At 42.3% G+C, this 14,713-nt stretch overlaps 1 protein-coding gene across 1 annotated transcript in view; it reads right to left on the reverse strand.

The window, feature by feature from the left end:
• Positions 1-796: 796 nt before the first annotated feature.
• The window catches only part of LOC141581029 (uncharacterized), a 31,043-nt gene continuing 17,126 nt past the window's right edge, over positions 797-14,713 (reverse strand). The window contains exons 2-4 of the mRNA XM_074384579.1: positions 5,287-5,413; positions 5,021-5,081; positions 797-3,844 (exon numbers count right to left, since the gene is read on the reverse strand). Of these exons, the coding sequence (XP_074240680.1) occupies positions 922-3,844; positions 5,021-5,081; positions 5,287-5,413 (3,111 nt within the window). The 3' untranslated portion in view covers positions 797-921. The remainder of the gene's footprint in view (positions 3,845-5,020; positions 5,082-5,286; positions 5,414-14,713) is intronic.

Raw genomic sequence — 14,713 nt, forward strand, 5'->3', positions numbered from 1 at the left:
CCTGGTGACAGAACAAGACTGTCTCAAAAAACAAAAACAAAAACAAAAAAAACCCAATGCATCCAACAGAGTATAGACCTTAACTCAATGTATAGATTAGTGAGTTCAGCATCGGAGTATTTCCAACCATGACAGTTTGAATTAGTTCTCTGGTAACCAATTTCTAACATGAAATTTTAAAATGCCAACTGGAAATATGTACCTTTAATGTGAAGCATCTGGCAACATCTCTAGAGAACTACGACTCTGAGAAAAGCAAAGTCAAGGGATTTGGAGAATACTCTTAATTTGCAAGCAAAAGAATCAGAAAAAATGAGCTGAAGCATGTGGCCACACACTGCTCTATGTGGTTCCTCTAATATGTGACTGATACCTTCCTTGTCTGTGCCTATGAAATCCATTTTTTTTTGTAGTGCATTTTTTTCAAGGTGCTGTTTAATGAAATCTCATTAAGATTGGCTATTGGTGAATTGTATCAGAACCATCTAAATACATCGATTTAATTGTCCCTTCAGAGGTAGCTCTTCTCAACTCAGAAATCAATTATCTCAGAGGTCCTTTCTCTACTCTTTTTCTGTTTCAAAGGGATTGGGATAATTGAATATATATTAACAGAATGTGTCTCTTCATGTCTCTGACAGGAACTGGAACAAATGAACGCTTCGCCACACTGTTTGCATTCACATGGTTTCTCTTCAGTGTGTGTCCTTCCATGATTTTGAAGGCTCTTGGCAGATGTGAAGGCTTTCCAACAATTCTTACATTCATATGGCTTCTCTCTTGTGTGCATACTTCCATGTAAAAGGAAGATAAATTACTAAATGATTTCATATACCCCTTATATTTAGGATTTCTCTGAAGTGTGTCTTTTCATGCATTCAAAGCTCCATGGAAGATATGAAAAATCCTTTCCCACATTGTTTATTCATAGGGCTTTTCACCAGTGTGTGTCCTTTCATGTCTTCGAAGGGCACTAGAAAAACTGAATACCTTCCCACATTCCTTGCATTCGTAAGGCTTCTCGCTAGTGTGGATCCTTTTATGATTTAGAAAGGTACCGGAACTGTAGAACCATTTCCCACATTCCTCACATTCATAAGACTTTTTTCCAATATGAGTTAGTTCATGTATTCGAAGGCCACTCCAATAACGATAGGCTTTACCACACTGTTTACATTCATAGGGTTTCTCCCCAGTGTGAATCCTTCCATGTATTCGGAGGCTTGAGGCACATCTGAAAGCTCTCCCACATCGCTTACACTCATAGGGTTTCTCTCCAGTATGAGTCATTTCATGATATCGAATGGAACTGGGCAAATTGAAGCCTTTGCCACACTGCTTACACTCATAGAGTTTCGCTCCAGTGTGATTCAACTGATGAGATCGAAAAGAAGCAAGAGAAACATAGGCTTTCCCACATTGCTTACACTCATGGGGCTTCTTTCCAGTGTGACTCCATTGATGACGTTGAAAGGCACTGAAATAAATAAAGGCTTTCCCACATTGCTTGCATTTATGGGGTTTATAGCATTTCTTTCTAGTGTGTGATTTTTCATGTGTTTGAAATGATCGGGAAGAATGAAAGACTTTCCCACATATCTTACATTTATGGGGTCTCTCTCCAGTATACGTATTCGTTTGTCTGGGAAAGCTTCTAAGATTAGAAACTCCTTTCCCATGTTGTTTATGTTTACCGCGTTTTTCACCTATGTGTGTCCTTTCATGTCTTCTAAGGGAACTGGAAAAACCAAATACCTTCCCACATACCTTACATTCATAAGTCTTCACTTTTCTGTGACTCCCTTCATGTTTTTGAAAAGATGTGGGATTATCAAATGCTTTGCCACATTCCTTGCATTCATATGTCTTGACTCTAGTGTGGACCCTTTGATGATTCAGAAAGAAATCAGAACTGTAGAACGATTTCCCACGGTCCTTAAATTCATAAGGCTTTTTTCCAATATGAGTTAGTTCATGTATTCGAAGACCACTCCAGTAACGATACACTTTACCACACTGTTTACATTCATAGGGTTTCTCCCCAGTGTGAGTCCTTCCATGTGTCTGAAGGTGCGAGGGAGATCTGAAAGCTCTCCCACATTGCTTACATTTATAGGGTTTCTCTCCAGTGTGAGTCATTTCATGGTATCGAATGGAACTGGGCAAATTAAATCCTTTGCCACATTGCTTACACTTATAGCGTTTTGCTCCACTGTGACTCAATTCATGATATTGAAAAGCAGTGGAAGAAATACAGACTTTCCCACACTGCTTACACTCATAGGGCTTCTCTCCAGTGTGATTCCTTTGATGACGTTGAAAGGGATTGAAATAAATGAAGGCTTTCCCACACTGCTTGCATTTATAGCATTTTTCTCTAGTGTGAGATCTTTCATGTGTTTGAAATGAACTGCGAGAATAAAAGACTTTTCCACATATCTTACATTTATGAAGTATCTCTCCAGTGTCTATCTTCATGTGTTCAGGAGAGCTTCTATGAAAAAATCCTTTCCCATGTTGTTTATGTTCATAGCGTTTTTCACGTATGTGTGTCCTTTCATGTCTCTGAAGGGAACTGGAAAAACCAAATACCTTCCCACATTGCTCACATTCATAACTCTTCTCTTTTCTGTGACTCCCTTCATGTTTTTGAAAGGATATGGGATTATCAAATGCTTTACCACATTCCTTGCATTCATAAGGCTTCTCCTTAGTGTGAATCCTTTTATGATTTAGAAAGGAACCAGAACGGTAGAACGATTTCCCACATTCCTTACATTCATAAGGCTTTTTCCCAATATGAGTTAGTTCATGTATTTGAAGGCCACTCCAATAATGATAAGCTTTACCACACTGTTTACATTCATAGGGTTTCTCCCCAGTGTGAGTCCTTCCATGTATTTGGAGGCTTGAGGCACATCTGAAAGCTTTCCCACATTGCTTACAGTCATAGGGTTTCTCTCCAGTGTGAGACATTTCATAGTATCGAATGGAACTGGGCAAATTGAAGCCTTTGCCACACTGCTTACACTCATAGCGTCTTGCTCCAGTGTGACTCAATTGATGGTATCGAAAAGAAGTATAAGAAATATACGCTTTCCCACATTGTTTCCATGCATGTGGTTTCTGTTTAGTGTGAGTTATTTGATGGTATCGAAAGGTAAAGAAACTAATAAAGGCTTTCCCACATTTCTTACATCTATAAAATTTCCTACCAGTGTAAGGCATTTTATGTCTATGATAGAAACCAAAAAAATGGTATGTCTTCCCAGAATCCTTACATGCATGATGCTTCCCTCCTCTGTACATTCTTTCATGTATTTGAAAAGAAGATAAGTTATTAAATGCTTTTTCACATTTCTTACATTCACAAGGTTTCTCTACACTGTGAGTTCTTCCATGCATTTGAAGTTCTGAGGCACATCCAAATGTTTTTCCAGATGGTTTACATTCATAGGGGTTTTTTCCAGAGTGAGCTCTTTCATGTTTATGAAAAGAGATGGGAAAACTAAATGGCTTCCCAGAATCCTTACATTTATAGGGTTTTTCTTCAGTGTGACCAATTAAATGTCTGTGAAAGTGGGGGAGATGGCTGAAGGCTTTCTTACAGTATGCACATCTATATGGCTTCTGTCCATATTCCTGATACTTATATGGCTTGTGTCCAGTGTGAGCTCTGGTGTGCTTATTAAGGGATAAATGACCCATGCCAACCTCAAACACATTCTTTTCACATGATTCTGCTCCAGGAGTTTTCTTCTTCAGCATGTCATCTGGAACCTGGGTCAAAATTTCTCTATGCTGATGACCTTCGCTTTCAAAGAGTCTCTCTTCCATAAGACTTCTGTGAAAAATCAAAAGCACATTTAATCAGTTACTTTATCAGTGATTTTATATTCATTCACAAGTATTACACTTGCATTTTTTTTTTGAGACGGAGTTTCACTCTTGTTACCCAGGTTGGAGTGCAATGGCACGATCTCGGCTCACTGCAACCTCCGCCTCCTGGGTTCACGCAATTCTCCTGCCCCAGATGCCTGAGTAGCTGGGATTACAGGCACACACCACCATGCCCAGCTAATTTTTTGTATTTTTAGTAGAGACGGGGTTTCACCATGTTGACCAGGATGGTCTCGATCTCTTGACCTCGTGATCCACCCACCTTGGCCTCCCAAAGTGCTGGGATTACAGGCTTGAGCCACCGTGCCCGGCCACACTTGCATTTTTAACATTGTCCAGCAAAGTGTAGGCTTTCTACCCTGTCTGAATTGTTTGAACATGAATGAACCACATGCTCTACAAAATGGCCCAGCATATCTATCATCAAAAAATACTGATGTGGGGCTTAAAACTATTTCCATGTAAACGACTGTACAAATACAAAACCTCTTTTTTTTTTTTTTTTTTTTGAGACAGAGTTTCGCTCTTGTAACCCAGGCTGGAGTGCAATGGCAATCGCGATCTCGGCTCACTGCAACCTCCGCCTCCTGGGTTCAGGTAATTCTCCTGCCTCAGCCTCCTCAGTAGCTGGGATTACAGGCACGTGTCACCATGCCCAGCTAATTTTTTGTATTTTTAGTAGAGACAGGGTTTCACCATGTTGACCAGGATGGTCTCGATCTTTTGACCTTGTCATCCACCCGCCTCAGCCTCCCAAAGTGTTGGGATTACAGGCGTGAGCCACCACGCCCGGCCTACAAAACCTCTTTGTGTTTAATTTTGTTTCTGAGTGAGACTCTTGCCCTGTTTCCCAGGCTACAGTCCAATGATGTCATCATGGCTCAGTGCAGCCTCAAATTCCTGGGCTCAAGCAATCCTCTGGTCTCAACCTCCCAAAGGGCTGATTATAGACATATGTCATGGTGTCCAGCCTATATCACAAATAAATGAAGGTTTTTAGAGAAAATACTCTACGAACAATACATTGGAACTCAGCTTCTTTGTCTGTTTCCTTCTTTTTAATATTTCCTCCCATTCTAAAATTTTCTAGAGACTGCTTTGTCTTGTGAATGCAGATTACCTTAGGTTGCTCCTGAAATTTTTGTATTCATTTTCAATGTTCTGGTCTTTCCATTTCTTCCCTGAAATACAGACACAGATGCATAGGCCTGAATTAGTATAAAATTATGAAATAATTATTTGATTCTATGTTCATGATACACTGCAACATGCCTCATTTATTCATCAAAGTATTGCCCGTCCATATTCCAAATTTCTCAACAGCATGGATCAAAGAGAAACACTTCTTCTCTAATTCACTGAGGGAACTAATATTGTCACCCTTACCTATAGATGCCAGGTTCCTCAAGGTTTCTTGCATCACTTCTCGGTACAGAGTCTTCTGGGAAGGATCCAGCAAAGCCCACTCTTCTGAGGTGAAGTTCACAGCCACATCCTCAAAGGCCACCGAGTCCTGAAACATCGCACATGTACAGAGAAGGATGGGTGAGACTGATAGCACTGGGCATCTATATCCTATTCCTAAGAGGTTTTCACGATGCTGTGGACTCCAAAGATTTCATGACTTGGCCATCAGACCTTACTTTGTGCCTATACTCACTTTCTTCCATAAAGCAATTCTGATGCTACAACTTAACCATGGGGTAAAGCAACAGCAGTATAGGAAAATGTGCAAATTTCTGGTGAATTCATATAGAAAGTTGTGCTGTCTCGGGGTTGCACCTAATGTCTGTTTGTAGTGTGGGTCTGCAGCACTGCTGCAACAAAGTCCTATGAATTCACATGCAGAAAAAAGTTAACATAAGCAGTCTTGAGGCTGTGTATCCTTGAAAATGTCTGTTCCCAAGTTTAAACTTTGATGATAGCTAGAAAGTAGATTTTTGTTCTAATTCCAGTGACAGAAACAAACAAACCAAAAAGTAGGTTTTATGAGGGGGCCCCATCAATCTAACTGATAAGACAGTTATAAATAACTAAAAAGAAAAAAACAAAAATGAAAAAAATACACTTATGAAAAGAAACGATTCTGGGAATTACTGCTTAGGTAGTAAAGCTACATTGCCGTTGAATTGCTCAAAGTTGGATGTCGATAAGGTTGAGAGGTAAAAACCCCAGGGTGCCCAGGTTTTTTTTTGTTGTTGTTTTTGTTTTTTTTTGTTTTTTTTTTTTTGAGACAGAGTCTCACTCTGTCGTCCATGTTGGAATGCAGTAGCATGGTCTCAGCTTACTGCAACCTCCACCTCCTGGGTTCAAGTGACTCTCCTGCCTCAGCCTCCCAAGTAGGTGGGATTACAGGCGCCCACCACCAGGGCCGAGCTAATATTTGTATTTTTAGTAGAGCTGGGGGTTTCAACATATTGGCCTGGTTGGTCTCGAACTCTTGACCTTGTGATCTGCCCACCTCGGCATCCCAAAGTGCTGAGATTACAGGTGTGAGGTGTCGCGTTTAGGCAGGGCACCCAATCTTAACAAAAACACAAACTTTTATCCAACATAAAAACTTTTTTGTGGACAGGCTTGGTGGCTCATGCCTGTAATCCCAGCACTTTTGGAGGTTGGGGCGGGCAAATTACTCGAGGCCAGGAGCTCAAGACCACCCTGGGCAACATGGTGAAATCCCGTCTCCACTAAAAATACAAAAATTAGCTGGGCGTGATGGTAGGCACCTGTAATCCCAGCCCCTTGGGAGGTGGAGATTCCAGTGAACCAAGATCATGCCACTGTGCTCCAGCCTGGGCAAGAGAGCGAGACTCACTGTATTCCAATAACATTTCTCCAAGATACATCCAAATGATCACAAGGCACATTAAAAGGTGCTTAACATCAGGAAATATTAGATGCACTTATTTTTTTGAGTCAGAGTCTCTCTCTGTCACCCAGGCTGGAGTGCGATGGCGTGATCGCAGCTCACTACAACCTCTGCTTCCCAGGTTCAAGCAATTCTACCTCAGCCCCCCAAGTAGCACCCGCCACTATGCCGGGCTAATTTTTGTATTTTTAGTATAGATGGGATTTCACTATGTTGGCCAGGCTGGTCTCTTGGCTAGGCCTTATGATCTTGTGATCCACCCACCTCAGCCTCCCAAAGTGCTGAGATTATAAGCATGAAACAAACACCACACCCAACCTAGGTGAACAATGTAATTTTGGGTGGTTACTGAGTATTTCCCTCTCATGAAAAGTATTCATCGTTAATGTAATAAAATTTTAAATACAGTCATGTATGGCTCTGTGGGAAAATAAAAACGAAATACCACAGCTCTTTCAAAATGTCAGGGTGGATGCATAATTGAAGACATCCTTTAGAGAGGGAAAGTGGGTGTTTTGGAATACAGCAAGGGAACCAAATATTTAGGGATTGTCATCCCTAAAAAGAACCAACAGCGGGAGTCTTACGGACTTCTTCCTTCCTTGACCAAACATGAGTCAGGCTGCTCAGAGCCCTCTTTCTAACTAGGTTTTATCCTTCTCCTGCAGAGCCCAATTTCATAAAAAATCCTTCTAAAGGAGTTCAGGGAGAATCCCCCCAAAACTTGATACTCAATCAAGTTCCATTTCCTCAATCCATGATAATTCATCAAGTTTCTCTTCCCTCTTTTGAGACAGTGTCTCGTTCTGTTGCCTATGGTGGGGTGTAGTGGCATCACCTTGGTTTCTGCAATTTCCACCTCCCAGGCTCAAATGATCCTCCTAACCTCAGCCTCAAGAGCAGCTGGGACCAAAGGTGTGCACCACCATACCCAGATAATTTTTTGTATTTTTGGCAGAGATGGGATTTCACCGTGTTCTTCAGGCCGGTCTTGAACTCCTGAGCTCAAGCAATCCACCCACCTGAGCCTCGCAAAGTACTGGGATTAGAGGTATAAGCCACTGCACTCAGCCTCTTTTCTTAAAGTGTATAGCAGCTGAGTGGGGTGGCTCATTCCTGTAATCCCAGCACTTTGGGAGGCTGAGGTGGGCAGATCACCTGAGGTCGGGAGTTCGAGACCAGCCTGACCAACATGGAGAAACCCAGTCTCTACTAAAAATACAAAATTAGCAGGGCGTGGTGGCAGGTGCCTGTAATCCCAGCTACTCAGGAGGCTAAGGCAGGAGAATCACTTGAAACCAGGAGGCGACGGTTGCAGTGAGCCGAGATCGCACGATTGATTGCACTCCAGCCTGGGCAACATGAGCTAAATTCCATCTCAAAAAAAAAAAGAGGGGTGCAGGACTGGGTACGGTGGCTCATGCCTGTAATTCCAGCACTTTGGGAGGCCGGGAAGGGCGGATAACAATGTCAGGAGTTCAAGACCAGTCTGACCAATATGATGAAACCCCGTCTCTACTAAAAATATGAAAATTGGCTGGGCGTAGTGGCTTAAGCCTGTAATCCCAGCACTTTGGGAGGCCGAGGCGGGTGGATCATGAGGTCGAGAGATCGAGACCATCCTGGTCAATACCACGTCACTGTACTCCAGCCTGTGACATAGAGTGAAATTCCATCCCACCAACAAAAGAAAAAAAAAAAAAGAGAAAAAGAAAGTAAACAGCACAGGGTATTCCCAGTATTACCCTCATGCAAGTAATAACGAGACCCAATCCTGGTTAGGAACTGAGATCAAAAAAGATCAGGTGCATTCAGGCTGGCATGGCCATATGCTTTTCAATGTCTTACCAGTGTGGTATTCTTTGAAACACAAAAGTTTAAAATTTCAGTGCATTCTAAATTAAATACTTTTTCTTTGTTCATAGTGCTTGTATTGTCACATCATAGAATCTTTCCTGAATCTATGATCGTGAATATTTTTGAGTGGCACACTGTAGCGTCAAGAGGGTAAGATTGCCGGGCGCGGTGGCTCAAGCCTGTAATCCCAGCACTTTGGGAGGCCGAGGCGGGTGGATCATGAGGTCGAGAGATCGAGACCATCCTGGTCAACATGGTGGAACCCGTCTCTACTAAAAATACAAAAAACTAGCTGGGCATGGTGGTGTGTGCCTGTAATCCCAGCTACTCAGGAGGCTGAGGCAGGAGAATTGCCTGAACCCGGGAAGCGGAGGTTGCGGTGAGCCGAGATCGCGCCATTGCACTCCAGCCTGGGTAACAAGAGCGAAACTCCGTCTCAAAAAAAAAAAAAAAAAAAAAAAAAAAGGCCGGGCGCGGTGGCTCAAGCCTGTAATCCCAGCACTTTGGGAGGCCGAGGCGGGTGGATCACGAGGTCGAGAGATCGAGACCATTCTGGTCAACATGGTGAAACCCCGTCTCTACTAAAAATACAAAAAATTAGCTGGGCATGGTGGTGCGTGCCTGTAATCCCAGCTACTCAGGAGGCTGAGGCAGGAGAATTGCCTGAACCCAGGAGGCGGAGGTTGCGGTGAGCCAAGATCGCGCCATTGCACTCCAGCCTGGGTAACAAGCGCGAAACTCCGTCTCAAAAAAAAAAAAAAAAAAAAGAGGGTAAGATTATCCTTTGTTCCCACGGGAAAATGAGAATGGTTATTTGAATAATTCTGCAGGCTTCCATAGAATTGAAACCCAATGGCTGGGCGCAGTGTCTCACGCCTGTAATCCCAGCTACTCAGGAGGCTGAGGCAGGAGAATTGCTTGAACCCAGGAGGCGGAGGTTGCGGTGAGCAGAGATAGCACCATTGTACTCCAGCCTGGGAAACAAGCGCAAAACTCTGCCTCAAAAAAAACAAAAAAACAAAAATTGGGTTGGGCACAGTGGCTCACGCCTGTAATCCCAGCACCTTGGGAGGCTGAGGTGGGCAGATCACCTGAAGTTGGGAGTTTGATACCAGCCTGACCAACATGGTGAAATCCTGTCTCGACTAAAAATACAAAATTTGCTGTATGTGGTGGCGCATGCCTGTAATCCCAGCTACTTGGGAGGCTGAGGCAGGAGAATCACTTGAACCCAGGAGGCAGAGGTTGTGGTGAGCCAAGATCGCGCCATTGCACTCCAACCTGGGCAACAAGAGTGAGACTCCATCTCAAAAAAACAAACTAAAATTAGCTGGGTGTGGTGGCATGCATCCGTTGTCCCAGCTACTTGGGAGGCTGAGGCAGGAGACTCACTTGAACCTGGGAGGTGGAGGTTGCAGTGAGATGAGATTGTGTCACTGCACTTCCACCTGGCAACAGAGAGACTCTTAAAAAAAAAAAAAAAAAAGAAGAAACCCACTATATACTGGAGACTAAAACTATATAAATTTATTATACTATAATGGCATATTACATTAAGCTGTTTACTATAATGTCATTTATATATAACAGTTATAGCCGGGCGCGGTGGCTCAAGCCTGTAATCCCAGCACTTTGGGAGGCCGAGGCGGGTGGATCACGAGGTCGAGAGATCGAGACCATCCTGGTCAATATGGTGAAACCCCGTCTCTACTAAAAATACAAAAAAAAAGTAGCTGGGCATGGTGGCACATGCCTGTAACCCGAGCTACTCAGGAGGCTGAGGCAGGAGAATTGCCTGAACCCAGGAGGCGGAGGTTGCGGTGAGCCGAGATCGCGCCATTGCACTCCAGCCTGGGTAACAAGAGTGAAACTCCATCTCAAAAAAAAAAAACAACAGTTATATACAACATACAAGTTATATATAATATTTACCAGTTATCTATAAGTAGATTATATACTATATATGTCATATACATGCGTACATGTGTATATATGCATATTATAATGCTAGACTATAATACTATGCATCAATATCTCTTTAAGTATTAACACACAAAGCCTCAGCAATATACTTGCAAAGAGAATCCACCAATGTATGACAATATCTGTACTCCGTGATAAAGAGGGATTTAATTCGTGGAAGGAACATTGCTTATATTTCTAAAAAATCAATTTATGCAATACACCAGTTATAGAATCAACATCAAAAACCACTATCCATATACATACAGAAAAAAACATGTGACAAACCTCAACACCCCTTCAATACAAGAGAAGTTCTACAATCTACTATAAAACATGTATAAAACTCCATAGCTACCATCATATTTGGATGCTCCACTGACAGTTAACAACTCAATATAACTAATCAAACCTATCGACTTATTATTTTCTCCAAACTGTTAACCCAACACAGGCAAGCACTAAGGAAAGATTTTAAAAAGTAAAAGGAACTCAGCAAAACCAAATCCTGCCTGTTTACCAAAAACATCACTAATAACTGGCACTGCCTGCCCAGTGACACACCAGTATCTTAACTGTGCAAGGATAGCGTAATAGTTTGTTCTCAAAACAGGGACTTGCAAGACTGGTCACATGAGGTTTAGCTGTCCCTTTTAATCAGTGCAATTGACCTATCTGTGAAGAGGCAAAAATACTTAAATAAGATGAGAAGACTCTATGGAACTTAAATTTTTAGTCCATATAATCCAAAAATTAAGCTAACTTAACAGGTATTAACATTTTATCCAATGAACTAAAAATTTTAGTTAAGGAGATCTCAGAGCACAATATAATCTCAAAATGATTTTGACTGAGGACACATTAGTCAAGGTAAACTAATCCTTCTTCTTAACAATAAGTTTATAGTTAACCTTCTCCTACTTATTTCCACCATTCTCACTATAGCATTCTTTATTTTTTTATTTTATTTTATTTTATTTTATTTATTTATTTTTTTTTTGAGGAGGAGTTTCGCTCTTGTTACCCAGGCTGGAGTGCAATGGCATGATCTCGGCTCACCGCAACCTCTGCTTCCTGGGTTCAGGCAATTCTCCTGCCTCAGCCTCCTGAGTAGCTGGGATTACAGGCACGTGCCACCATGCCCAGCTAATTTTTTGTATTTTTAGTAGAGACGGGGTTTCAGCATGTTGACCAGGATGGTCTCGATCTCTTGACCTCGTGATCCACCCGCCTCAGCCTCCCAAAGTGCTGGGATTACAGGCTTGAGCCACCACGCCCAGCCTTTATTTTATTTTTTTAAAGACGAGGTTTCACCATGTTGGTCAGGCTGGCCTTGAACTCTCAACCTCAGATGATCTGCCCACCTTGGCCTCCAAAGTGCTTGGATTACAGGCGTGAGCCACCGCGCCTGGCCCACTATAGCATTCTTAACATTTCTTGAATGAATAGGTTACATACAACTCTGTAAGGGACCTAATATCACAGACTCATGGATTATTCCAGCCCTTTACCAAAGCTATCAAGCTACTCATTAAAGAACCACTGGCCGGGCGTGGCTCACGCCTGTAATCCTAGCACTTTGGGAGGCCGAGGTGGGTGGATCACCTGAGGTCAGGAGTTCAAGACCAGCCTGGCCAACATGGTGAAATCCCATCTTTAAAAAAAAAACAAAAAAACAAAGAACCACTATAGGCAGGGCACAGTGGCTCATGCTTGTAATCCCAGCACTTTGGGAGGCTGAGGCGGGCAGATAACCTGAGGTTGGGAGTTCAAGACCACCCTGACCAACATGGAGAACCCCTGTCTCTACTAAAAATACAAAATGAGCTGGGCGTGGTGGCACATGCCTGTAATCCCAGCTGCTCGGGAGGCTAAGGCAGAAGAATTGCTTGAACCCGGGAGGCGAAGATTGCAGTGAGCCGAGATCATGCCATTGTACTCCAGCCTAGGCAACAAGAGCGAAACTCCGTCTCAAAAAAAAAAAAAAAAAAAAATTCTCAAGCAGAAACAAAAAAATTAAAAAAAAAAAGAACCACTACAACAGAGCTAATGCCATCCATCCTCCTTTATACCATTACACCTACCTCGCCATAACCCTTGCATATGAAACCCTCCCCCTAAATTCCATTTCCTACTATAAATACAGGAGTATTGTTTATTCTAGTCACATCAAGTTTAGCCATCTACTCCATTTTATGATCAGGATGAACATCCAATTCAAAATACACACTCATTGGCACACTCTCATATAAGCAGTAGCCCAAACAATTCCATAAGAAGTTGCCTTAGGCCAGGCACACTGGCTCACACCTATAATCCCAGCACTTTGGGAGGTGGGTGGATCACAAGGTCAGGAGTTCAAGACCAACTTAGCCAACTTAGTAAAACCCCATCTCTACTAAAAATACACAAAATTAGCCATAAATGATGGCACACGCCTGTAATCCCAGCTACTCAGGAGGCAGAGGCAGGAGAATCGCTTGAACCTGGGAGGCAGAGATTGTAGTGACCTGAGATGGCACCACTGCACTCCAGCCCAGGTAACAGTGTAAGACTCCGTCTCAAAAAAAAAAAAAAAAAAAAAAAGTTGTCTTGGCTATTACTCTCATATCAGTTTTCTTGATAAGTAGGTCATTCACTTTATCAACTCTTATCACACAAGAATCTGGAAAATTAATTTTATCATCACAAACCCTGGCCACAGCAAGATTCATTTCAATGCTAACAGAAACTAAAAGAGCCCCATTTGACATAACAGAAGGCAAATCACAACTAGCCTTGGTCTTCAATGTCTACTATCCCTATTTTTCATTGTGAAATACACTAATATTGTTACAATAAATGCCCTAACTACTTTTACTTGGAGCCATTACATGATATCCTCACACTAGAAATATATACAATTTTGTTACTAAAACACTCCTATTAAGAATTTTATTCTTGGGCCGGGCGCGGTGGCTCAAGCCTGTAATCCCAGCACTTTGGGAGGCTGAGGCGGGTGGATCACGAGGTCAAGCGATCGAGACCATCCTGGTCAACATGGTGAAACCCCGTCTCTACTAAAAATACAAAAAATTATCTGGGCATGGTGGTGCATGCCTGTAATCCCAGCTACTCAGGAGGCTGAGGCAGGAGAATTGCCTGACCCCAGGAGGCGGAGGTTGCGGTGAGCCGAGATCGCGCCATTGCACTCCAGCCTGGGCAACAAGACCGAAACTCCGTCTCAAAAAAAAAAAAAAGAATTTTATTCTTGCCGGGCACGGTGGCTCAAGCCTGTAATCCCAGCACTTTGGGAGGCCGAGGCGGGTGGATCACGAGGTCAGGAGATCGAGACCATCCTGGTCAACACGGTGAAACCCCGTCTCTACTAAAAATACAAAAAATTAGTTGGGCATGGTGGCACGTGCCTGTAATCCCAGCTACTCAGGAGGCTGAGGCAGGAGAATTGCCTGAACCCAGGAGGCGGAGGTGGCAGTGAGCCGAGATCATGCCATTGCACTCCAGCCTGGGTAACAAGAGCGAAACTCCGTCTCAAAAAAAAGAAAAAAAAGAATTTTATTCTTATGAATTCAGGTATCATACCCATGATTTTGGTATGATCAACTTATGCTTCTTTTTTCTTTTTTCACTTTTAAACAGGTTTTATTCTATATGCAAATAATGAACAGATGTTGTACCCATAAATTCTACTTTCCAAAAACAGCTTTTTAAAATAAAACCACATAATAAATTTTAAAAGGCAATGGGATTCCTCTGCTTCTAGAACATTGCTAGGCTAGAAAAATAAAGTTTGTTCTACCAAGAATCACAAGTTAGAACTGAGTATTCACCAACCTGGAAATTCTAGAGTGTAGTGCCATTCCAGGCAAAGATTATTCAGTTCTCATCACCAATAGACACAACTACCTATCAGAACGGTTAAACCAGGTCAAAACAATCCAGTATAATAAGGCTTCATCAAACAATGCCATTATGCTCTTATAAGATGCAAATAAACCAAAACAGAAATACTAAAATTAAAATAATATTTGGCACTGTCATACAAATTGTTAGTTCCTTCTATAACTTTCAGGGAATATATTACTGCAAAATATATTTTATTTTATACATCGCTGACCATGAATT

Source organism: Saimiri boliviensis, chromosome 14 (genome assembly GCF_048565385.1).
Source record: "Saimiri boliviensis isolate mSaiBol1 chromosome 14, mSaiBol1.pri, whole genome shotgun sequence".
Taxonomy (NCBI): Eukaryota; Metazoa; Chordata; class Mammalia; order Primates; family Cebidae; genus Saimiri; species Saimiri boliviensis.